This window comes from Dendropsophus ebraccatus, chromosome 13 (genome assembly GCF_027789765.1).
Source record: "Dendropsophus ebraccatus isolate aDenEbr1 chromosome 13, aDenEbr1.pat, whole genome shotgun sequence".
NCBI lineage: Eukaryota > Metazoa > Chordata > Amphibia > Anura > Hylidae > Dendropsophus > Dendropsophus ebraccatus.
In genome coordinates, this window is record NC_091466.1 from 6,930,671 (window position 1) to 6,954,325 (window position 23,655).

Genomic DNA, 23,655 nt, shown 5'->3' on the forward strand with positions numbered 1-23,655 from the left:
AATAGAACAGTTTACTGGAGGTAACCATAGTGCAATACAAGTAAATGGAGATCTGGATACAGTCCAGTGCAATACAATCGGTAGAGCAGGTGCTTGTAGTAGTAGGTGCTCCCATCCTGCTCTGACATCTGCAACTACAACTCCCATCCTGCTCTGACATCTGCAACTACAACTCCCATCCTCATCTCACAGCTGCAACTACAACTCCCATCCTCATCTCACAGCTGCAACTACAACTCCCACCCCGATCTGACATCTGCAACTACAACTCCCATCCTCATCTCACAGCTGCAACTACAACTCCCACCCCGATCTGACATCTGCAACTACAACTCCCATCCTCATCTCACAGCTGCAACTACAACTCCCATCCTCATCTCACAGCTGCAACTACAACTCCCATCCTCATCTCACAGCTGCAACTACAACTCCCACCCCGATCTGACATCTGCAACTACAACTCCCACCCTGACCTCACAGCTGAAACTACAACTCCCATCCTGGTCTGACACCTGGAGGCTACCAGAGCATGATGGGGTGATTGTTGTGAAGCAGCATTAGATGAGTAGGTTGGTTAGGTGTTAGGGACTTCCTGCCAGGGTGTAACATGGATCCACAGCTGAGGATATAGGGGTGCTGACCTCTGACCTCCCTCTGACCATGGAGGGCCCCAGGAGCAGCAGCAGAGCACAGTGTGGTCAGTACAGGGGGAGGGTCCACAGCTGACCTCTGACCTCCCCCTCCAGCATCTCTCCATCTCCCTTATAAGTCACCAGACCAGTGGGGGGCAGCACCAGCCTCAGCAGCAGAGCACAGGGCAGGGGGAGGGGCCACAGCTGACCTCTGACCTCCTCCTCCTGTATGTCCGGTCGGTACACAGTAACAGGCTCTACTACTACTATGACAACCGAAAGATGATTGGCGCTTTACGTTCATTCCCCCCATTTCTTGTCTTCGTATCTTTCTTATTGGCTAATTAAACCTAGCTCCGCCCCATCAATGGGTGACTGACAGCGTTCATCTACTGCCTATTATGTTATCAGCTAAGCCCGCCCCTTCTGGCTTGTGAGCTCTCTGATTGGCTGCCTCTTGTAGTAGCTGATTGTCATTACTGTCCCGTCCCGTTACTTCACTAGGACCCGCCCCCTGGCTGTTTGATTGACACCCCAGTCTTCTCTTTCCCGTTATTTGGCCACAGGTCACCGCCCACTCTGGAAAGCGAGGCTGCTGATTGGCGGGCTGTCCTCATCCCCGCCTCCGTCCCTTGAGTGACACCTCAGTTTATACGGTCCCGTTATCTGGTCATGGAGTCGGTCCGTCCGCAGCGGTTACAGCCGGGAGTCGGGCCCGGGGTGTCGGCGGGGACTCTGCGCTCTCTGCGTCCCGGGGTGACCGGCAGCTCGTTCCCCAGCCCTCAGGCCTCGGCTCCTCCGCCCCCGCTCGGCCTGGGAATCCCGGGGAGTGCGGGGAGCCCGGCGGTGCTGCGGGAGGCGGTGGAGGCCGTGGTGCGGAGCTTCGCTAAACACACCCAGGGCTACGGGAGAGGTGAGGCGGGGGGAGGGGGCTGTAACCGTGTCATATAGGGGGGATATGGGGGAGGGGGGTATATATGTTATATATGGGGGGATACGGGTCATATATGGGGGGAGGGGGGTATATATGTTATATATGGGGGGATACGGGTCATATATGGGGGGATACGGGTCATATATGGGGGAGGGGGGTATATATGGGGGGATATGGGTTATATATGGGGGAGGGGGGTATATATGTTATATATGGGGGGATATGGGTTATATATGGGGGAGGGGGGTATATATGTTATATATGGGGGATACGGGTTATATATGGGGGATACGGGTTATATATGTTATATATGGGGGGATACGGGTCATATATGGGGGGATACGGGTCATATATGGGGGAGGGGGGTATATATAGGGGGATATGGGTTATATATGGGGGGATACGGGTCATATATGGGGGGAGGGGGGTATATATGTTATATATGGGGGGATACGGGTCATATATGGGGGGATATGGGTTATATATGGGGGGATACGGGTTATATATGGGGGGATATGGGTCATATATGGGGGATATGGGTCATATATGGGGGGATATGGGTCATATATGGGGGATATGGGTCATATATGGGGGGATATGGGTTATATATGGGGGGATATGGGTCATATATGGGGGGATATGGGTCATATATGGGGGGATATGGGTCATATATGGGGGGATATGGGTCATATATGGGGGGATATGGGTCATATATGGGGGATATGGGTCATATATGGGGGGATACGGGTCATATATGGGGGGATATGGGTTATATATGGGGGGATACGGGTCATATATATGGGGGATATGGGTTATATATGGGGGATATGGGTCATATATGGGGGGATATGGGTCATATATGGGGGATATGGGTCATATGGGGGGATACGGGTCATATATGGGGGGATATGGGTTATATATGGGGGGATTACGGTCATATATGTTATATATGGGGGGATACGGGTTATATATGGGGGGATATGGGTCATATATGGGGGATATGGGTCATATATGGGGGGATATGGGTTATATATGGGGGGATATGGGTCATATATGGGGGAGGGGGGTATATATGTTATATATGGGGGATACGGGTCATATATGGGGGGATACGGGTCATATATGGGGGGATATGGGTCATATATGGGGGGATACGGGTCATATATGGGGGATACGGGTCATATATGGGGGGATACGGGTCATATATGGGGGAGGGGGGTATATATGTTATATATGGGGGATATGGGTCATATATGGGGGAGGGGGGTATATATGGGGGATATGGGTCATATATGGGGGATACGGGTCATATATGGGGGGATATGGGTCATATATGGGGGAGGGGGGTATATATGTTATATATGGGGGATACGGGTTATATATGTGGGGATAAGGGTTATATATGGGGGGATACGGGTCATATATGGGGGATACGGGTCATATATGGGGGATACGGGTCATATATGGGGGGATACGGGTCATATATGGGGGATACGGGTCATATATGGGGGGATACGGGTTATATATGGGGGGATACGGGTTATATATGTGGGGATACGGGTTATATATGTGGGGATACGGGTTATATATGTGGGGATACGGGTTATATATGTGGGGATACGGGTTATATATGGGGGGATACGGGTTATATATGGGGGGATACGGGTTATATATGGGGGATATGGGTTATATATGGGGGATACGGGTTATATATAGGGGAGTATATATGTGTTATTGTATATGGGGGTATATATGTGTTATTATATAGGAGAGGGTATATATGTGTTATTGTATATGGGGGGCATATATGTGTTATTATATAGGAGGGGGTATATATGTGTTATTATATATGGGGGAGTATATATGTGTTATTGTATATATGTGTTATTATAGAAGAGGGGGTATATATGTGTTATTGTATATGGGGGGTATATATGGGGGTATATATGTGTTATTATATAGGAGGGGGTATATATGTGTTATTGTATATGGGGGGCATATATGTGTTATTATATAGGAGGGGGTATATATGTGTTATTATACAGTATATGGGGGGTATATATGTGTTATTATACAGTATATGGGTGCCTTCCTATAATAGTTACATATGAGGGGGGATGGTGGGGGCCACATCTCCGATAATTCTTCTCCAGTATATATCAGGACAGGACCTTGGTATATTTGGGGTGTCTGTGCTGTTGTGTCCCTTTAAGCGTCTCTGCCCTCCTCATCAGGCGGAGAAGACTCTGAGTCTGATCCGAGCCCCAGCTGTGCGGGAACACCGAGACCAAGCCGCAGCCATAGCACATGGGGGGCTCTTAAAGGGGCGCTTCTGATGATCTGAGGGGGGGGGATGCAGTGTGTCTCCTCCTGACCCGACCCCCTTCTCCTGTCCGCAGTGAACGTGGTGGAGGCGCTGCAGGAGTTCTGGCAGATGAAGCAGACGCGGGGGGCCGAGCTGAAGAACGGTGCGCTGGTGGTCTACGAGATGGTGGCGTCCAACAGTCCGCCATACGTCTGCTACGTCACCCTCCCTGGGGGCAGCTGCTTCGGGAGCTTCCAGGTACCTGCTACAGGGGGGCTGTGAACGGTGGTTACCCCCCTCCTGCGGGGGCTGTGGATGGTGGTGACCCCTTCCTGCGGGGGCTGTGGACGGTGGTGGAGACCCCAATGAATCTGGACTCTTCTCACTGATTCCCTTTAATTCTCTAGTTCTGTCCGACTAAGGCGGAGGCGAGGAGGAGCGCGGCCAAGATCGCACTGATGAACTCCGTCTTCAATGAGCATCCGTCCCGCAGAATCACCGACGAGTTCATCGAGAAGAGCGTCTGCGAGGCCCTGGCCACGTTCAACGTAAGAAGACCTAATACAGCCGGTGTAAAGGGGTCCCCTATCCATAGAATTGGTCTTGGGATCGGTGGGGGTCCTAGTGGTCAGCCCCCCCCCCCCCCCCCCCTACAATCAGTTTATCTCACATCCCCTGAATGAAAAGCTCAGAGTGGAATACCCCTTTAAGAAATTAAATGATTGCTTGCTATGGGCAACAGAAAAAGTTAAATGGTCCCATTCACTGATCTACTAGAATGTTGAGTGACACCTAGATTAACCCCTTCATGAGCTTATTGGGCAGTATGGGGCGGGTTTCATCCATCACACATGTGGCGCCCCCCGGAGGTGTAATCTATGGGTTACGAGGAGTGAGACCTTTAGCATGTAATTGTATCCTCATTAGGCGACGGCCCCTGATTTATGGCCGTGACACCACTCCCACCGCGCCTCCCCAGATTCTTTGTCTCTATTTTCGCGTTGTCACCAATTAAAAGCAGATGATCCCGACAGCAGAGGAGTAATGATCTGCAGATGTGCCGGCTGACAGCTCCGCTCTGTCTGCTTTTCCAGGGAAACCGTGAAGAAGCCGATAACCCCAACACCGGGATCGGGGCCTTCCGCTTCATGCTGGAGTCAAACAAGGGCAAGTCCATGCTGGAGTTCCAGGTATAGTCCGGGGGTTGTACAGGGGTATTTATATAAGATCCGCCTCATATACTGTAAGAGGGTCCCAATGTATGTAGAGGGAGCTGCCCCCATGTGCTGGAGTATAATACTGCCCTCTCTGGTGAATGCTGGTATGACTGTACAGGAGTATAATACTGCCCTCTGGTATGACTGTACAGGAGTATAATACTGCCCTCTGGTATGACTGTACAGGAGTATAATACTGCCCTCTGGTATTACTGTACAGGAGTATAATACTGCCCTCTCTGGTGGATGCTGGTATTACTGTACAGGAGTATAATACTGCCCTCTGGTATTACTGTACAGGAGTATAATACTGCCCTCTCTGGTGAATGCTGGTATGACTGTACAGGAGTATAATACTGCCCTCTGGTATGACTGTACAGGAGTCTAATACTGCCCTCTCTGGTAGATGCTGGTATGACTGTACAGGAGTATAATACTGCCCTCTCTGGTGGATGCTGGTATTACTGTACAGGAGTATAATACTGCCCTCTGGTATTACTGTACAGGAGTATAATACTGCCCTCTCTGGTGGATGCTGGTATTACTGTACAGGAGTATAATACTGCCCTCTCTGGTAGATGCTGGTATTACTGTACAGGAGTATAATACTGCCCTCTCTGGTGGATGCTGGCATTACTGTACAGGAGTATAATACTGCCCTCTGGTATTACTGTACAGGAGTATAATACTGCCCTCTCTGGTAGATGCTGGTATGACTGTACAGGAGTATAATACTGCCCTCTCTGGTGGATGCTGGTATTACTGTACAGGAGTATAATACTGCCCTCTCTGGTAGATGCTGGTATGACTGTACAGGAGTATAATACTGCCCTCTCTGGTGGATGCTGGCATTACTGTACAGGAGTATAATACTGCCCTCTGGTATTACTGTACAGGAGTATAATACTGCCCTCTCTGGTGGATGCTGGTATTACTGTACAGGAGTATAATACTGCCCTCTCTGGTGGATGCTGGCATTACTGTACAGGAGTATAATACTGCCCTCTGGTATTACTGTACAGGAGTATAATACTGCCCTGTCTGGTGGATGCTGGTATTACTGTACAGGAGTATAATACTGCCCTCTCTGGTGGATGCTGGCATTACTGTACAGGAGTATAATACTGCCCTCTGGTATTACTGTACAGGAGTATAATACTGCCCTGTCTGGTGGATGCTGGTATTACTGTACAGGAGTATAATACTGCCCTCTCTGGTGGATGCTGGTATTACTGTACAGGAGTATAATACTGCCCTCTCTGGTATTACTGTACAGGAGTATAATACTGCCCTGTCTGGTGGATGCTGGTATTACTGTACAGGAGTATAATACTGCCCTCTGGTATGACTGTACAGGAGTATAATACTGCCCTCTCTGGTAGATGCTGGTATGACTGTACAGGAGTATAATACTGCCCTCTCTGGTGGATGCTGGCATTACTGTACAGGAGTATAATACTGCCCTCTCTGGTGGATGCTGGTATTACTGTACAGGAGTATAATACTGCCCTCTCTGGTGGACGCTGGTATTACCCTCTGACTCCCCTCTGTTACAGGAGCTGATGACGGTCTTCCAGCTCTTGCACTGGAACGGCAGCCTGAAGGCGATGAGAGAACGGCAGTGCTCCCGCCAGGTACGGCCTCACCTCTTATATTACCGTATGGCTTGCTTTATAAGACACACCCCTGGTTTACTGGAAACAGAAAAAAAACTGCAAGCTAATAAGCTTCCCTGGTGGTCTAAGGCAGTGAAGGGGTTAATGCAGTGAAGGAATCACAGGGTCACTTACTCGATGACATTATACCCACACACTCACTCAGCTCTGCTGCAGCATCACACGGACACCCGCTACATAAACTTACCCACAGCCACACACAGTGCTACTTAGCAATATACAGACACAAACAGCTCTACTACATACATTCAGAGCAGGAGAAGGGAGAGGACTGTGCGGCTATCAGCAGCTGCACAGGTCATTCAGCAGTCAGCACAGGACTGAATCAGCACTCTGCCCGACCATAAGGGAAGCAGCCAGTCAGCGCTGTGCCCGACCATAAGGGAAGCAGCCAGTCAGCGCTGTGCCCGACCATAAGGGAAGCAGCCAGTCAGCGCTGTGCCCGACCATAAGGGAAGCAGCCAGTCAGCGCTGTGCCCGACCATAAGGGAAGCAGCCAGTCAGCGCTGTGCCCGACCATAAGGGAAGCAGCCAGTCAGCGCTGTGCCCGACCATAAGGGAAGCAGTCAGTCAGCGCTGTGCCCGACCATAAGGGAAGCAGTCAGTCAGCGCTGTGCCCGACCATAAGGGAAGCAGTCAGTCAGCGCTGTGCCCGACCATAAGGGAAGCAGTCAGTCTGCGCTGTGCCCGACCATAAGGGAAGCAGTCAGTCAGCGCTGTGCCCGACCATAAGGGAAGCAGCCAGTCAGCGCTGTGCCCGACCATAAGGGAAACAGCCAGTCAGCGCTGTGCCCGACCATAAGGGAAGCAGCCAGTCAGCGCTGTGCCCGACCATAAGGGAAGCAGTCAGTCAGCGCTGTGCCCGACCATAAGGGAAGCAGCCAGTCAGCGCTGTGCCCGACCATAAGGGAAGCAGCCAGTCAGCGCTGTGCCCGACCATAAAGGAAGCAGCCAGTCAGCGCTGTGCCCGACCATAAGGGAAGCAGCCAGTCAGCGCTGTGCCCGACCATAAAGGAAGCAGCCAGTCAGCGCTGTGCCCGAGCATAAGGGAAGCAGCCAGTCAGCGCTGTGCCCGACCATAAGGGAAGCAGCCAGTCAGCGCTGTGCCCGACCATAAGGGAAGCAGCCAGTCAGCGCTGTGCCCGACCATAAGGGAAGCAGCCAGTCAGCGCTGTGCCCGACCATAAGGGAAGCAGCCAGTCAGCGCTGTGCCCGACCATAAGGGAAGCAGCCAGTCAGCGCTGTGCCCGACCATAAGGGAAGCAGCCAGTCAGCGCTGTGCCCGACCATAAGGGAAGCAGCCAGTCAGCGCTGTGCCCGACCATAAGGGAAGCAGCCAGTCAGCGCTGTGCCCGACCATAAGGGAAGCAGCCAGTCAGCGCTGTGCCCGACCATAAGGGAAGCAGCCAGTCAGCGCTGTGCCCGACCATAAGGGAAGCAGCCAGTCAGCGCTGTGCCCGACCATAAGGGAAGTAGCCAGTCAGCGCTGTGCCCGAGCATTAGGGAAGCAGCCAGTCAGCGCTGTGCCCGAGCATTAGGGAAGCAGCCAGTCAGCGCTGTGCCCGACCATAAGGGAAGCAGTCAGTCAGCGCTGTGCCCGACCATAAGGGAAACAGTCAGTAAGCGCTGTGCCCGACCATAAGGGAAGCAGCCAGTCAGCGCTGTGCCCGACCATAAGGGAAACAGTCAGTAAGCGCTGTGCCCGACCATAAGGGAAGCAGCCAGTCAGCGCTGTGCCCGACCATAAGGGAAACAGTCAGTAAGCGCTGTGCCCGACCATAAGGGAAGCAGCCAGTCAGCGCTGTGCCCGACCATAAGGGAAGCAGCCAGTCAGCGCTGTGCCCGACCATAAGGGAAGCAGCCAGTCAGCGCTGTGCCCGACCATAAGGGAAGCAGCCAGTCAGCGCTGTGCCCGAGCATTAGGGAAGCAGCCAGTCAGCGCTGTGCCCGACCATAAGGGAAGCAGCCAGTCAGCGCTGTGCCCGACCATAAGGGAAGCAGCCAGTCAGCGCTGTGCCCGACCATAAGGGAAGCAGCCAGTCAGCGCTGTGCCCGACCATAAGGGAAGCAGTCAGTAAGCGCTGTGCCCGACCATAAGGGAAGCAGCCACTCAGCGCTGTGCCCGACAATTAGGGAAGCAGCCAGTCAGCGCTGTGCCCGACCATAAGGGAAGCAGCCATTCAGCACTGTGCTCCCGCCAGGTACGGCTTCTCCCCTCTCAGCAGTGCTCCCGCCAGGTATGGCTTCTCCCCTCTCAGCAGTGCTGCCGCCAGGTACGGCCTCTGCCCCCTCTTCTTCTAACTCTCCTCTCAGCAGTGCTCCCGCCAGGTACGGCCTCTCCCCTCTAGTTCTTCTCACTCTCCTCTCAGCAGTGCTCCCGCCAGGTACGGCCTTTCCCCCTCTTCTTCTCACTCTCCTCTCAGCAGTGCTCCCGCCAGGTACGGCCTCTCCCCTCTAGTTCTTCTCACTCTCCTCTCAGCAGTGCTCCCGCCAGGTACGGCCTTTCCCCCTCTTCTTCTCACTCTCCTCTCAGCAGTGCTCCCGCCAGGTACGGTCTCTCCCCTCTAGTTCTTCTCACTCTCCCCTCAGCAGTGCTCCCGCCAGGTACGGCTTCTCCCCTCCTGTTCTTGCTCTTCTCTCAGCAGTGCTCCCGCCAGGTACGGTCTATGCCCCCTCTTCTTCTCACTCTCTTCTCAGCAGTGCTCCCGCCAGGTACTGCTTCTCCCCTCTAGTTCTTCTCACTCTCCTCTCAGCAGTGCTCCCGCCAGGTACGGCCTCTGCCTCCTCTTCTTCTCACTCTCCTCTCAGCAGTGCTCCCGCCAGGTACGGTCTATGCCCCCTCTTCTTCTCACTCTCCTCTCAGCAGTGCTCCCGCCAGGTACGGCCTCTGCCTCCTCTTCTTCTCACTCTCCTCTCAGCAGTGCTCCCGCCAGGTACGGCCTCTCCCCTTTAGTTCTTCTCACTCTCCTCTCAGCAGTGCTCCCGCCAGGTACGGCTTCTCCCCTCCTGTTCTTGCTCTCCTCTCAGCAGTGCTCCTGCCAGGTACGGCCTCTGCCCCCTCTTCTTCTCACTCTCTTCTCAGCAGTGCTCCCGCCAGTTACAGTCTCTGCCCCCTCTTCTTCTCACTCTCCTCTCAGCAGTGCTCCCGCCAGGTACGGCCTCTCCCCTCTAGTTCTTCTCACTCACCTCTCAGCAGTGCTCCCGCCAGGTACGGCCTCTCCTCTCAGCAGTGCTCCCGCCAGGTATGGCCTCTGCCCCCTCTTCTTCTCACTCTCCTCTCAGCAGTGCTCCCGCCAGGTACGGTCTATGCCCCCTCTTCTTCTCACTCTCCTCCCAGCAGTGCTCCCGCCAGGTACGGTCTATGCCCCCTCTTCTTCTCACTCTCCTCTCAGCAGTGCTCCCGCCAGGTACGGCCTCTCCCCTCTAGTTCTTCTCACTCTACTCTCAGCAGTGCTCCCGCCAGGTACGGCCTCTGCCTCCTCTTCTTCTCACTCTCCTCTCAGCAGTGCTCCCGCCAGGTACGGCCTCTGCCTCCTCTTCTTCTCACTCTCCTCTCAGCAGTGCTCCCGCCAGGTACGGCCTCTGCCTCCTCTTCTTCTCACTCTCCTCTCAGCAGTGCTCCCGCCAGGTACGGCCTCTGCCTCCTCTTCTTCTCACTCTCCTCTCAGCATTGCTCCCGCCAGGTACTGCTTCTCCCCTCTTGTTCTTGCTCTCTTCTCAGCAGTGCTCCCGCCAGGTACAGTCTCTGCCCCCTGTTCTTCTCACTCTCCTCTCAGCAGTGCTCCCGCCAGGTACAGTCTCTGCCCCCTCTTCTTCTCACTCTCCTCTCAGCAGTGCTCCCGCCAGGTACGGCCTCTGCCCCCTCTTCTTCTCACTCTCTTCTCAGCAGTGCTCCCGCCAGGTACTGCTTCTCCCCTCCTGTTCTTGCTCTCTTCTCAGCAGTGCTCCCGCCAGGTACAGTCTCTGCCCCCTGTTCTTCTCACTCTCCTCTCAGCAGTGCTCCCGCCAGGTACGGCCTCTCCCCTCTAGTTCTTATCACTCTCCTCTCAGCAGTGCTCCCGCCAGGTACGGTCTCTCCCCTCTAGTTCTTCTCACTCTCCTCTCAGCATTGCTCCCGCCAGGTACGGCTTCTCCCCTCCTGTTCTTGCTCTCCTCTCAGCAGTGCTCCCGCCAGGTACGGCCTCTGCCCCCTCTTCTTCTCACTCTCTTCTCAGCAGTGCTCCCGCCAGTTACAGTCTCTGCCCCCTGTTCTTCTCACTCTCCTCTCAGCAGTGCTCCCGCCAGGTACGGCCTCTGCCCCCTCTTCTTTTCACTCTCTTCTCAGCAGTGCTCCCGCCAGTTACAGTCTCTGCCCCCTGTTCTTCTCACTCTCCTCTCAGCAGTGCTCCTGCCAGGTACGGCCTCTGCCCCCTCTTCTTCTCACTCTCCTCTCAGCAGTGCTCCCGCCAGGTACGGCCTCTCCCCTCTAGTTCTTCTCACTCTCCTCTCAGCAGTGCTCCCGCCAGGTACAACCTCTCCCCCATCTTCTTCTCACTCTCCTCTCAGCAGTGCTCCCGCCAGGTACGGCCTCTGCCTCCTCTTCTTCTCACTCTCCTCTCAGCAGTGCTCCCGCCAGGTACGGCCTCTGCCCCCTCTTCTTCTCACTCTTCTCTCAGCAGTGCTCCCTCCAGGTACGGCCTCTCCCCTCTAGTTCTTCTCACTCTCCTCTCAGCAGTGCTCCCGCCAGGTACGGCCTCTCTCCTCTAGTTCTTCTCACTCTCCTCTCAGCAGTGCTCCCGCCAGGTACGGCCTCTCCCCTCTAGTTCTTCTCACTCTCCTCTCAGCAGTGCTCCCGCCAGGTACGGCCTCTCCCCTCTAGTTCTTCTCACTCTCCTCTCAGCAGTGCTCCCGCCAGGTACGGCCTCTCCCCTCTAGTTCTTCTCACTCTCCTCTCAGCAGTGCTCCCGCCAGGTACGGCCTCTCCCCTCTAGTTCTTCTCACTCTCCTCTCAGCAGTGCTCCCGCCAGGTACGGCCTCTCCCCTCTAGTTCTTCTCACTCTCCTCTCAGCAGTGCTCCCGCCAGGTACGGCCTTTCCTCTCAGCAGTGCTCCCGCTAGGTACTGCCTCTGCTCCCTCTTCTTCTTACTCTCTTCTCAGCAGTGCTCCCGCCAGGTACAGTCTCTGTCCCTTGTTCTTCTCACTCTCCTCTCAGCAGTGCTCCCGCTAGGTATTGCCTCTGCTCCCTCTTCTTCTTACTCTCTTCTCAGCAGTGCTCCCGCCAGGTACAGTCTCTGTCCCTTGTTCTTCTCACTCTCTTCTCAGCAGTGCTCCCGCCAGGTATAGTCTCTGCCCCCTGTTCTTCTCACTCTCCTCTCAGCAGTGCTCCCGCCAGGTACGGCCTCTCCTCTCAGCAGTGCTCCCGCCAGGTACGGCCTCTGCCCCCTGTTCTTCTCACTCTCCTCTCAGCAGTGCTCCCGCCAGGTACGGCCTCTGCCCCCTGTTCTTCTCACTCTCCTCTCAGCAGCGCGCCCGCCAGGTACGGCCTCTCCTCTCAGCAGTGCTCCCGCCAGGTACGGCCTCTGCCCCCTGTTCTTCTCACTCTCCTCTCAGCAGCGCGGCCGCCAGGTACGGCCTCTCCTCTCAGCAGTGCTCCCGCCAGGTACGGCCTCTGCCCCTTCTTCTCACTCTCCTGTACTGTGTTGTGATCCTGATGTGCTCTCTGCAGGAGGTGCTGGCTCACTACTCCCATCGGGCGCTGGATGATGACATGAGAAATCAGATGGCCATGGATTGGGTGAATCGGGAACAGGATAGCCCCGGGATCCTCACCAGAGAGCTGGCGGCCACAGAGAGACAGCTGGATGAGGCGCGGCTGGCTGGGAAAGAGCTCCGCTACCACAAGGAGAAGAAGGACATCCTGATGCTGGCTGCGGGGCAGCTGGGGAACATCCATGCCTCCAGCTGCTAGGCGGGGGCACTGCTGGCTTTGCCCCCTGTGACTGGCAATGCTATTAGAACTTACAGTGTACAGTGCTCTGGAGCCCTCCTGGTGCGTACAGGGGGGTGATACCAGAACGGATCCCTGAAACCAAACTCAACTCCCCAAGTGCCCATGGATGTAATACAGTAAAAGCAATAGCTCTGTGTATGTAGTTATGGGCAGGGTGGGTGCTGGTTCAGGCCCTGTACACTGTAACTTCTTCCTCATGCGGTGGAATAAGAGACTAGCGGTAATATTACAGACTGTGGCGACCATGGTACTGCCAGCGATCACTAATACGGTAGATGTAGCGTCCTGGTGCCGCTCAGTCTCCTGCAGCCGCTCGGCCATCTTTGCACATGTTCTTTGTACTGGCGCAGGCTGCGCCCTGTGTGTCTTCTATCTGTCTTTTATATATATATATATTCTATATTTTGATAGCTGCGTTGCGCCATAGCCTGCAGTCCCAGGCTCCGCCCCTTACGACGGTCACTGCCGTTTTTTTACTTGTTTAGTTTTCTATGGTTTTTACGTCTAGTTTCTATAGCTAGGGAGTGAATACAGGGTGGCAGCTGCCATGTCTGTAGAACGGAAGCCGCCATGTTGTACCGGAGTCCAGCCCGCCGCGTGTCATATTACAAGCACAAGTACGTCCAAAGTGCGAACAATGGGGGAGGGGAACAGACGACTCTAGAATGTAATATAAAGGGATAAAATGGCCGCCTTTGTTGCCGTTAACACTGTGACCACCTCCTCAGTGCTACATCCTTGTCTATAGGGCTCTGTGCCAATGATGGGGCTGCATTGTCACTGTGACAGCCAGGTCTTAAAGGGGAGTTCCATCAATGGCTAAGGGTGCAGTATAATAGTCACCATGGGGTCTAGCTCAGCTCTGGCCTCTGCCCTGATAACTCTGAGGCACCGGTGTGGGGGTGCCGCAGTGCCTCAGCCAATCAACACAAAGAGGAGGTCACATGATGACTCCAGAGGGGTGTAGCTTACTCCCAGCCTCCGGATTGGTCATTCATTGCCCTATGGTTCAGGTGTGACACGCCTCTGGGGAGATATACAGGTAAATAAAGCAATATCTCCGCCCACCGCGCGTCATGTGACGTGAGAGCGAACACTACAGTATTATAATGTATAACGGACGTTTTATATCTATCACTACTTTTATTACTACCTAACTAGGTCTCCACGACTGGTACCGGACCAATAGCCTGTGTTTTATATCACTACTCCGCCCTGTTTGTACGGCAGTATACGCTAATAAAACCCATTTCTAAAAAATGCCGTGTGTTATATTCTAGTGCCTGCAAGGGGGCTTAAAGGAAAACTCCACCTAAAAGGTGATAGTCTGTATAGAGAGGTAGTCACAGCCCCGCCCCCTGCAAATCATGTGCATAGATGTAGTCACAGCCCCGACCCCTGCAAATCATGTGCATAGAGGTAGTCACAGCCCCGCCCCCTGTATATCGTGTATAGAGAGGTAGTCACAGCCCCGCCCCCTGTATATCGTGTATAGAGAGGTAGTCACAGCCCCGCCCCCTGTATATCATGTGTATAGCGAGGTAGTCACAGCCCCGCCCCCTGTATATCATGTGTATAGAGAGGTAGTCACAGCCCCGCCCCCTGTATATCATGTGTATAGAGAGGTAGTCACAGCCCTGCCCCCTGTATATCATGTTTATAGCAAGGTTGTCACAGCCATACCCCCTTCATATCATGTGTATAGGGAGGTAGTCACAGCCCCGCCCCCTGTATATCATGTATAGAAAGGTAGTCACAGCCCCGCCCCCTGTATATTATGTCTATAGAGAGGTAGTCACAGCCCCGCCCCCTGTATATTATATGTATATAGAATGATAGTCACAGCCCCACCCCCTGTATATCATGTATATAGAACGATAGTCACAGCCCCGCCCCTGTATATCCTGTGTATAGAGAGGTAGTCACAGCCCCGCCCCCTGTATATCATGTGTATAGAGAGGTAGTCACAGCCCCGCCCCCTGTATATCATGTGTATAGAGAGGTAGTCACAGCCCCGCCCCCTGTATATCATGTGTATAGAGACATAATCACAGCCTGCCCCCTGTATATCATGTGTTTAGAGAGGTAGTCACAGCCCAGCCCCCTGTATATTCTGTGTATAGAGAGGTAGTCACAGCCCCGCCCCCTGTATACCATGTATATAGAGAGGTAGTCACAGCCCCACCCCCTGTACATCGTGTATATAGAGGTAGTCACAGCCCCGCCCCCTGTATATCATGTGTATAGAGGTAGTCACAGCCCTGCCCCCTGTATATCATGTGTATAGAGAGGTAGTCACAGCCCCGCCCCCTGTATATCATGTGTATATAGAGAGGTACTCACAGCCCCGCCCCCTGTATATCATGTGTATAGAGAGGTAGTAACAGCCCCGCCCCTGTATATCATGTGTATAGAGAGAGAGGTAGTCACAGCCCCGCCCCCTGTATATCATGTGTATAGAGAGGTAGTCACAGCCCCGCCCCCTGTATATCATGTGTATATAGAGAGGTAGTCACAGCCCCGCCCCCTGTATATCGTGTGTATAGAGAGGTAGTCACAGCCCCGCCCCCTGTATATCGTGTGTGTATAGAGAGGTAGTCACAGCCCCGCCCCCCTATATATCATGTGTATAGAGAAGTAGTCACAGCCCCGCCCCCTGTATATCCTGTGTACAGAGAGGTAGTCACAGCCCCGCCCCCTGTATATCCTGTGTATAGAGAGGTAGTCACGGCCCCGCCCCCTGTATACCATGTATATGGTAAGGTAGTCACAGCCCCGCCCCCTGTATATCATGTGTATATAGAGAGGTAGTCACAGCCCCGCCCCCTGTATATCATGTGTATATAGAGAGGTAGTCACAGCCCCGCCCCCTGTATATCATGTGTATATAGAGAGGTAGTCACAGCCCCGTCCCCTGTATATTATGTGTATATAGAATGATAGTCACAGCCCCGCCCCCTGTATATCCTGTGTATAGAGAGGTAGTCACAGCCCCTCCCCATGTATATCCTGTGTATAGAGAGGTAGTCACAGCCCCGCCCCCTGTTTATCATGTTTATAGAGAGGTAGTCACAGCCCTGCCCCCTGTATATCGTGTATAGAGAGGTAATCACAGCCCCGCCCCCTGTATATCATGTGTATAGAGAGGTAGTCACAGCCCCGCCCCCTATATATCATGTGTATAGAGAGGTAGTCACAGCCCCGCCCCCTGAATATCATATGTATAGAGAGGTAGTCACAACCCAGCCCCCTGTATATCATGTGTATAGAGAGGTAGTCACAGCCCCGCCCCCTGTATATCATGTGTATAGAGAGGTAGTCACAGCCCCACCCCCTGTATATCATGTGTATAGGGAGGTAGTCACAGCCCCGCCCCCTGTATATCATGTATATAGAGAGGTAGTCACAGCCCCGCCCCCTGTATATCATGTGTATAGAGAGGTAGTCACAGCCCCACCCCCTGTATATCATGTGTATAGAGAGGTAGTAACAGCCCCGCCCCCTGTATCCTGTGTTTAGATAGGGTGTCACAGCCCCGCCCCCTGTATATCATGTATATAGAGAGGTAGTCACAGCTCCGCCCCCTGTACATCATGTGTATATAGAATGATAGTCACAGCCCCGCCCCCTGTATATTATGTATATAGAGAGGTAGTCACAGCCCCGCCCCCTGTATATCATGTGTATATAGAGAGGTAGTCACAGCCCCGCCCCCTGTATATGTGTATAGAGAGGTAGTCACAGCCCCGCCCCCTGTATATGTGTATAGAGAGGTAGTCACAGCCCGCCCCCCTGTATATCATGTGTATAGAGAAGTAGTCACAGCCCCGCCCCCTGTATATCATGTGTATAAAGAGGTAGTCACAGCCCCAACCCCTGTATATCGTGTGTATAGAGAGGTAGCCACAGCCCCGCCCCCTGTATATGTGTATATAGAGAGGTAGTCACAGCCCCGCCCCCTGTATATCATGTGTATAAAGAGGTAGTCACAGCCCCAACCCCTGTATATCATGTGTATAGAGAGGTAGTCACAGCCCCGCCCCCTGTATATCGTGTGAATAGAGAGGTAGTCACAGCCCCGTCCCCTGTATATCGTGTGTATAGAGAGGTAGTCACAGCCCCGCCCCCTGTATATCATGTGTATAGAGAGGTAGTCACAGCCCCGCCCCCTGTATATCATGTGTATAGAGGTAGTCACAGCCCCACCCCTGTATATCATGTGTATAGCGAGGTAGTCACAGCCCCGCCCCCTGTATATCACGTGTATATAGAGGGGTAGTCACAGCCCCGCCCCCTGTATACCATGTGTATAAGGAGGTAGTCACAGCCCCGCCCCCTGTATATCACGTGTATAGAGAGGTAGTCACAGCCCCGCCCCCTGTATATCGCTTATAGAGAGGTAGTCACAGCCCCGCCTCCTGTATATCATGTGTATAGAGAGGTAGTCACAGCCCCGCCCCCTGTATATCATGTGTATATAGAGAGGTAGTCACAGCCCCGCCCCCTGTATAGCACGTATAGAGGTAGACCAGCCCCGCCCTCTGTATATCTTGTATAGAGGTAGTCACAGTCCCGCCCCCTGGATGCCATCGAGCTTATAAGAAGATTGCACCATAGTCTCGTTCATGTCCCAGCTGCCATCTGTGTATCACTGGTAAGACTAGGACTCTTTCATGGTTTTCATCAGCTATAAGCCGCAGCTCCATGACCTTCCTAATATGGCGTCGTATTCCCGCCGTGACGTCACTTCCGTTCCCAGCAGCCGTTGGTCCTGACGTCATCTGTACGCGCCGGAAGTGATCTATTTTCAGGCTTCCGCCGCTCAGCTTCTGTTCTCAGCGCCGCACGGAGCCCGCACTCGGCAGCCATGGCTGATGTTCTGGACTTACACGAGGCTGGAGGCGAGGACTTCGCCATGGATGAGGATGGAGACGGTGAGGGAGCGCCATAATGGGGGCGGCGGAGGAGGGGCCGCACCGTGTCCGTGTATAACGCTGATCTTCTCTCCCATAGAAAGTATCCACAAGCTGAAGGAGAAGGCGAAGAAGAGGAAGGGGCGAGGATTCGGCGCAGGTGAGGCCGGGGGGAGGGGTCACTGCTGTGTACGGAGCACAGGGGCTGGGGGACTACAACTCCCATCAGGCTGCTGTGTACAGGCTACAGGGGCTGGGGGACTACAACTCCCATCAGGCTGCTGTGTACAGGCTACAGGGGCTGGGGGACTACAACTCCCATCAGGCTGCTGTGTACAGGCTACAGGGGCTGGGGGACTACAACTCCCATCAGGCTGCTGTGTACAGGCTACAGGGGCTGGGGGACTACAACTCCCATCAGGCTGCTGTGTACAGGCTACAGGGGCTGGGGGACTACAACTCCCATCAGGCTGCTGTGTACAGGCTACAGGGGCTGGGGGACTACAACTCCCATCAGGCTGCTGTGTACAGGCTACAGGGGCTGGGGGACTACAACTCCCATCAGGCTGCTGTGTACAGGCTACAGGGGCTGGGGGACTACAACTCCCATCAGGCTGCTGTGTACAGGCTACAGGGGCTGGGGGACTACAACTCCCATCAGGCTGCTGTGTACAGGCTACAGGGGCTGGGGGACTACAACTCCCATCAGGCTGCTGTGTACAGGCTACAGGGGCTGGGGGACTACAACTCCCATCAGGCTGCTGTGTACAGGCTACAGGGGCTGGGGGACTACAACTCCCATCAGGCTGCTGTGTACAGGCTACGGGGGCTGGGGGACTACAACTCCCATCATGATGCCGTGTTCTTACCACTGATGTTGGGAGACTATAACTCCCATCAGGATGCTGCTCTGTAGAGACAACATAGAAGTCTCCAGCTGGGTCAAAACTACAACTCCCATCAGGCTGCTGGTTACCAGTGTAACCTATACAGCAGTGTTCACTGTCCTGGGGCGCTCCAGCAGTTGCACGGCTGCAGAGAATGATGGGAGTTGTAGCTTTGCAGCCACTGGAGATCCCCAGCTTGTGAAGGGAAGCTGCACCCACAGTCTGTACTATGTGTTTTTTCTATCCCACCTCTCCAGGTATATGTGTATGTGTGTATGTATGTATATGTGTGTGTATATAAGATATATATATATATATATATATATATCTATCTATCTATCCGCTCTCTCCTCCCCCACTTTGTTAGTGATGGACTTGATATGAAGTGTAGCAACCTTCATAATGCCTCCCTAGTCACTTATGTCCGTCACCGATATAATTCTTATATTGCACATTACATCATATGTGACTGATATCAGCCGCTCCTCTTATAACGCTCCAGCACTGATATAACCTCCTATTACATCATATGTGACTGATATCAGCCGCTCCTCTTATAACGCTCCAGCACTGATATAACCTCCTATTACATCATATGTGACTGATATCAGCCGCTCCTCCTATAACGCTCCAGCACTGATATATCCTCCTATTACATCATATGTGACTGATATCAGCCGCTCCTCTTATAACGCTCCAGTACTGATATAACCTCCTATTACATCATATATGACTGATATCAGCCGCTCCTCTTATAACGCTCCAGTACTGATATAACCTCCTATTACATCATATGTGACTGATATCAGCCGCTCCTCCTATAACGCTCCAGTACTGATATAACCTCCTATTAAATTCTTTGTGACTGATATCAGCCGCTCCTCTTATAACGCTCCAGTACTGATATAACCTCCTATTACATCCTATGTGACTGATATCAGCCGCTCCTCTTATAACGCTCCAGTACTGATATAACCTCCTATTACATCCTATGTGACTGATATCAGCCGCTCCTCTTATAACGCTCCAGTACTGATATAACCTCCTATTACATCCTATGTGACTGATATCAGCCGCTCCTCTTATAACGCTCCAGTACTGATATAACTTCCAGAGACTGATGCTGCTGTTATTGTAATCACTTTCTACTATATAAGTATTGTTGCTGGATGTAATCCTGTGTGCTGCTCCTGTCTCCCTGTGCAGAGGAGGGGTCCAGAGCCCGGATCCGAGAAGACTATGACAGTGTGGAGCAGGATGGAGATGAGCCCGGCCCTCAGAGATGTGAGTAATCTGCTTATCCCGTGCGCCCATAAAGCGTCCGGTCTACCCGTATAGCATCCTGTATACCTATAATAGCATCCCGTCCACCTGTAATAACATCCTGTGCACCCGTATAGGATCCTGTATACCTGTAATAGCATCTGGTATAGTGCCAGTACACCTGTAATAGCATCCCTTATACCTGTATAGTGTCCGGTACACCTGTAATAGCATCCTGTGCACCTGTAATAGCATCCCTTATACCTGTATAGTGTCCGGTATACCTGTGATAGCATCCCTTATACCTGTATAGTGTCCGGTATACCTGTGATAGCATCCCTTATACCTGTATAGTGTCCGGTATACCTGTGATAGCATCCCTTATACCTGTATAGTGTCCGGTACACCTGTAATAGCATCCTGTGCACCTGTAATAGCATCCCTTATACCTGTATAGTGTCCGGTACACCTGTAATAGCATCCTGTGCACCTGTAATAGCATCCCTTATACCTGTATAGTGTCCGGTACACCTGTAATAGCATCCTGTGCACCTGTAATAGCATCCCTTATACCTGTATAGTGTCCGGTATACCTGTGATAGCATCCCTTATACCTGTATAGTGTCCGGTACACCTGTAATAGCATCCTGTGCACCCGTATAGCATCCCTTATACCTGTATAGTGTCTGCTATACCTGTGATAGCATCCCTTATACCTGTATAGTGTCCGGTATACCTGTGATAGCATCCCTTATACCTGTATAGTGTCCGGTATACCTGTGATAGCATCCCTTATACCTGTATAGTGTCCGGTACACCTGTGATAGCATCCCTTATACCTGTATAGTGTCCGGTACACCTGTAATAGCATCCTGTGCACCTGTGATAGCATCCCTTATACCTGTATAGTGTCCGGTATACCTGTGATAGCATCCCTTATACCTGTATAGTGTCTGCTATACCTGTGATAGCATCCCTTATACCTGTATAGTGTCCGGTACACCTGTAATAGCATCCTGTGCACCCATATAGGATCCTGCATAGTGACAGTGAGTTCCCATAATACTCTCTCTTCCTCAGCGGTGGAGGGCTGGATCCTGTTTGTCACCGGAGTCCACGAGGAGGCCACAGAAGAGGACATCCATGATAAATTTGCTGAGTTTGGGGAGATAAAGAACGTTCACTTGAACCTGGACCGGCGGACGGGCTACCTGAAGGTGAGAAGAGGCTGGATGTCATGGGGCCTATACTAGATTACTAAGGCCCCCCTCTATTCTCCCTGAAGATTGAACATGTCCATTCCTCAGCGGGGAGAGACGCAGAGAGGTGGCGCGTGAGCCTCCCATAGACTGCCAGTATGACACTGCAGCACATTGGCGCTGACATGACAGAACTTCTGAGCCCCGAGTTTTGGGTCCGGAGTCTGGGACTTCACTGTAGCCCCCAGCAGAGCCCCCTCCCCCTTATATCGGCTGTGAGACCTCGGAGTGTTGCCCCCTGACAGGCCTGTGCTTTCTCCCCTGCAGGGTTATGCTCTGGTGGAGTACGAGACTTACAAAGAAGCCCTGGCGGCCATGGAAGGGTTAAACGGTCAGGACATGATGGGGCAGCCGATCAGCGTGGACTGGTGCTTTGTTCGGGGACCTCCAAAGGGAAAGAGACGGTAAGAGCCCATCCCCCGACTACACTCACATCCTCCGACTGCAGACATCACTCCTTATCCTCCACTCACACTCCTGCCTAAGGGGTCACCACACTCCTTATCCTCCACTCACACTCCCATCTAAGGGGTCACCACACTCCTTATCCTCCACTCACACTCCCATCTAAGGGGTCACCACACTCCTTATCCTCCACTCACACTCCCATCTAAGGGGTCACCACACTCCTTATCCTCCACTCACATCCTCCGACTACAGACATCACTCCTTATCCTCCACTCACACTCCTGCATAAGGGTTCACCTCACTCCTTATCCTCCACTCACATCCTCCGACTACAGACATCACTCCTTATCCACTCACACTCCATACTGCAGTTAGCGCACTTCCTCTTGATGGTTACTTCAGGGTACGGTTCTGTATACTGATTATAATACGGAGCATATTACAGTAGTGGTATCTGCTGCGCTGCATTGCTGGAGATGTAGTGTTCACACCGCTCAGCGCCCGGAGATGCCATCATGTGTTGATTTCTTGTATTGCGGTTGTTTTTCAGAAGCGGCCGCAGGAGAAGCCGGAGCCCGGACAGGAGGAGGCGCTAGATCTCTTGCTCACCTCCGCTCACCGTCTGATGGTTCTTCTCGTCTTTGTTATCGTTTCTTAGTGAAGTTTTAGGTTTTAAATATTGAGGTGATTTTTTTCTTTTTGCGCCTCGATCCTGGGGGTGATGCGGTCCATGTGACTATTACCAGACCGGATGGGGTGATGCCACAGAGACCGGACAGGCCTCCCCTCCCCCGGCAGTGCTGACTGAGCGCGGACGGCCAGGGAGACTCTGTATCTTGTCCTCTTCCTCCAGGAGGAGTGTGAGTGTGAGGGAAGGTTTTGTACATTCTGAATAAAGTCTTTTTATGTTACATTGGTGAATCCTTCATCTTTCTGCGACCCAAAATTCCATCAGTCTGGAGGTTCTGTACAGTATCAGCTCCTGGCTGTATATACTGCAGTGTGGTCCCCAGTACAGGCTCCTGGCTGTATATACTGCAGTGTGGTCCCCAGTACAGGCTCCTGGCTGTATATACTGCAGTGTGGTCCCCAGTACAGGCTCCTGGCTGTATATACTGCAGTGATATCCCCAGTACAGGCTCCTGGCTGTATATACTGCGGTGTGGTCCCCAGTAAAGGCTCCTGGCTGTATATACTGCAGTGTGGTCCCCAGTACAGGCTCCTGGCTGTATATACTGCAGTGTGGCCTCCAGTACAGGCTCCTGGCTGTATATACTGCAGTGTGGTCTCCAGTACAGGCTCCTGGCTGTATATACTGCAGTGATGTCCCCAGTACAGGCTCCTGGCTGTATATACTGCAGTGATATCTCCAGTACAGGCTCCTGGCTGTATATATTGCAGTGTGGTCTCCAGTACAGGCTCCTGGCTGTATATACTGCAGTGTGGTCCCCAGTACAGGCTCCTGGCTGTATATACTGCAGTGTGGTCTCCAGTACAGGCTCCTGGCTGTATATACTGCAGTGTGGTCCCCAGTACAGGCTCCTGGCTGTATATACTGCAGTGATATCTCCAGTACAAGCTCCTGGCTGTATATATTGCAGTGATGTCCCCAGTACAGGCTCCTGGCTGTATATACTGCAGTGTGGTCCCCAGTACAGGCTCCTGGCTGTATATACTGCAGTGTGGTCTCCAGTACAGGCTCCTGGCTGTATATACTGCAGTGTGGTCCCCAGTACAGGCTCCTGGCTGTATATACTGCAGTGTGGTCTCCAGTACAGGCTCCTGGCTGTATATACTGCAGTGTGGTCTCCAGTACAGGCTCCTGGCTGTATATACTGCTGTGTGGTCCCCAGTACAGGCTCCTGGCTGTATATACTGCAGTGATATCTCCAGTACAGGCTCCTGGCTGTATATACTGCAGTGTGGTCTCCAGTACAGGCTCCTGGCTGTATATACTGCAGTGTGGTCTCCAGTACAGGCTCCTGGCTGTATATACTGCAGTGATATCTCCAGTACAGGCTCCTGGCTGTATATACTGCAGTGATGTCCCCAGTACAGGCTCCTGGCTGTATATACTGCTGTGTGGTCTCCAGTACAGGCTCCTGGCTGTATATACTGCAGTGTGGTCCCCTGTATAGGCTCCTGGCTGTATATACTGCAGTGATGTCCCCA

General features: G+C 52.9%; 2 protein-coding genes across 2 annotated transcripts; both read left to right on the forward strand.

Annotated features, from left to right (window-relative positions):
- The first annotated feature begins 1,158 nt into the window (after window positions 1-1,158).
- LIX1L (limb and CNS expressed 1 like) lies at window positions 1,159-13,000 on the forward strand. Its single transcript, XM_069949293.1, has 6 exons — window positions 1,159-1,545; window positions 3,966-4,129; window positions 4,279-4,419; window positions 4,966-5,061; window positions 6,645-6,722; window positions 12,469-13,000. Exons 1-6 carry the CDS (start codon window positions 1,305-1,307, stop codon window positions 12,709-12,711), a joined length of 963 nt encoding a protein of 320 aa, XP_069805394.1. The 5' UTR covers window positions 1,159-1,304; the 3' UTR covers window positions 12,712-13,000.
- A 4,535-nt stretch (window positions 13,001-17,535) lies between these two features.
- Window positions 17,536-22,394, forward strand: RBM8A (RNA binding motif protein 8A). Its single transcript, XM_069949948.1, has 6 exons — window positions 17,536-17,687; window positions 17,767-17,826; window positions 19,760-19,837; window positions 20,897-21,033; window positions 21,343-21,479; window positions 22,034-22,394. The coding sequence occupies exons 1-6, from the start codon at window positions 17,621-17,623 to the stop codon at window positions 22,077-22,079; spliced, it is 525 nt and encodes a 174-aa protein (XP_069806049.1). The 5' UTR covers window positions 17,536-17,620; the 3' UTR covers window positions 22,080-22,394.
- Window positions 22,395-23,655: the final 1,261 nt, after the last annotated feature.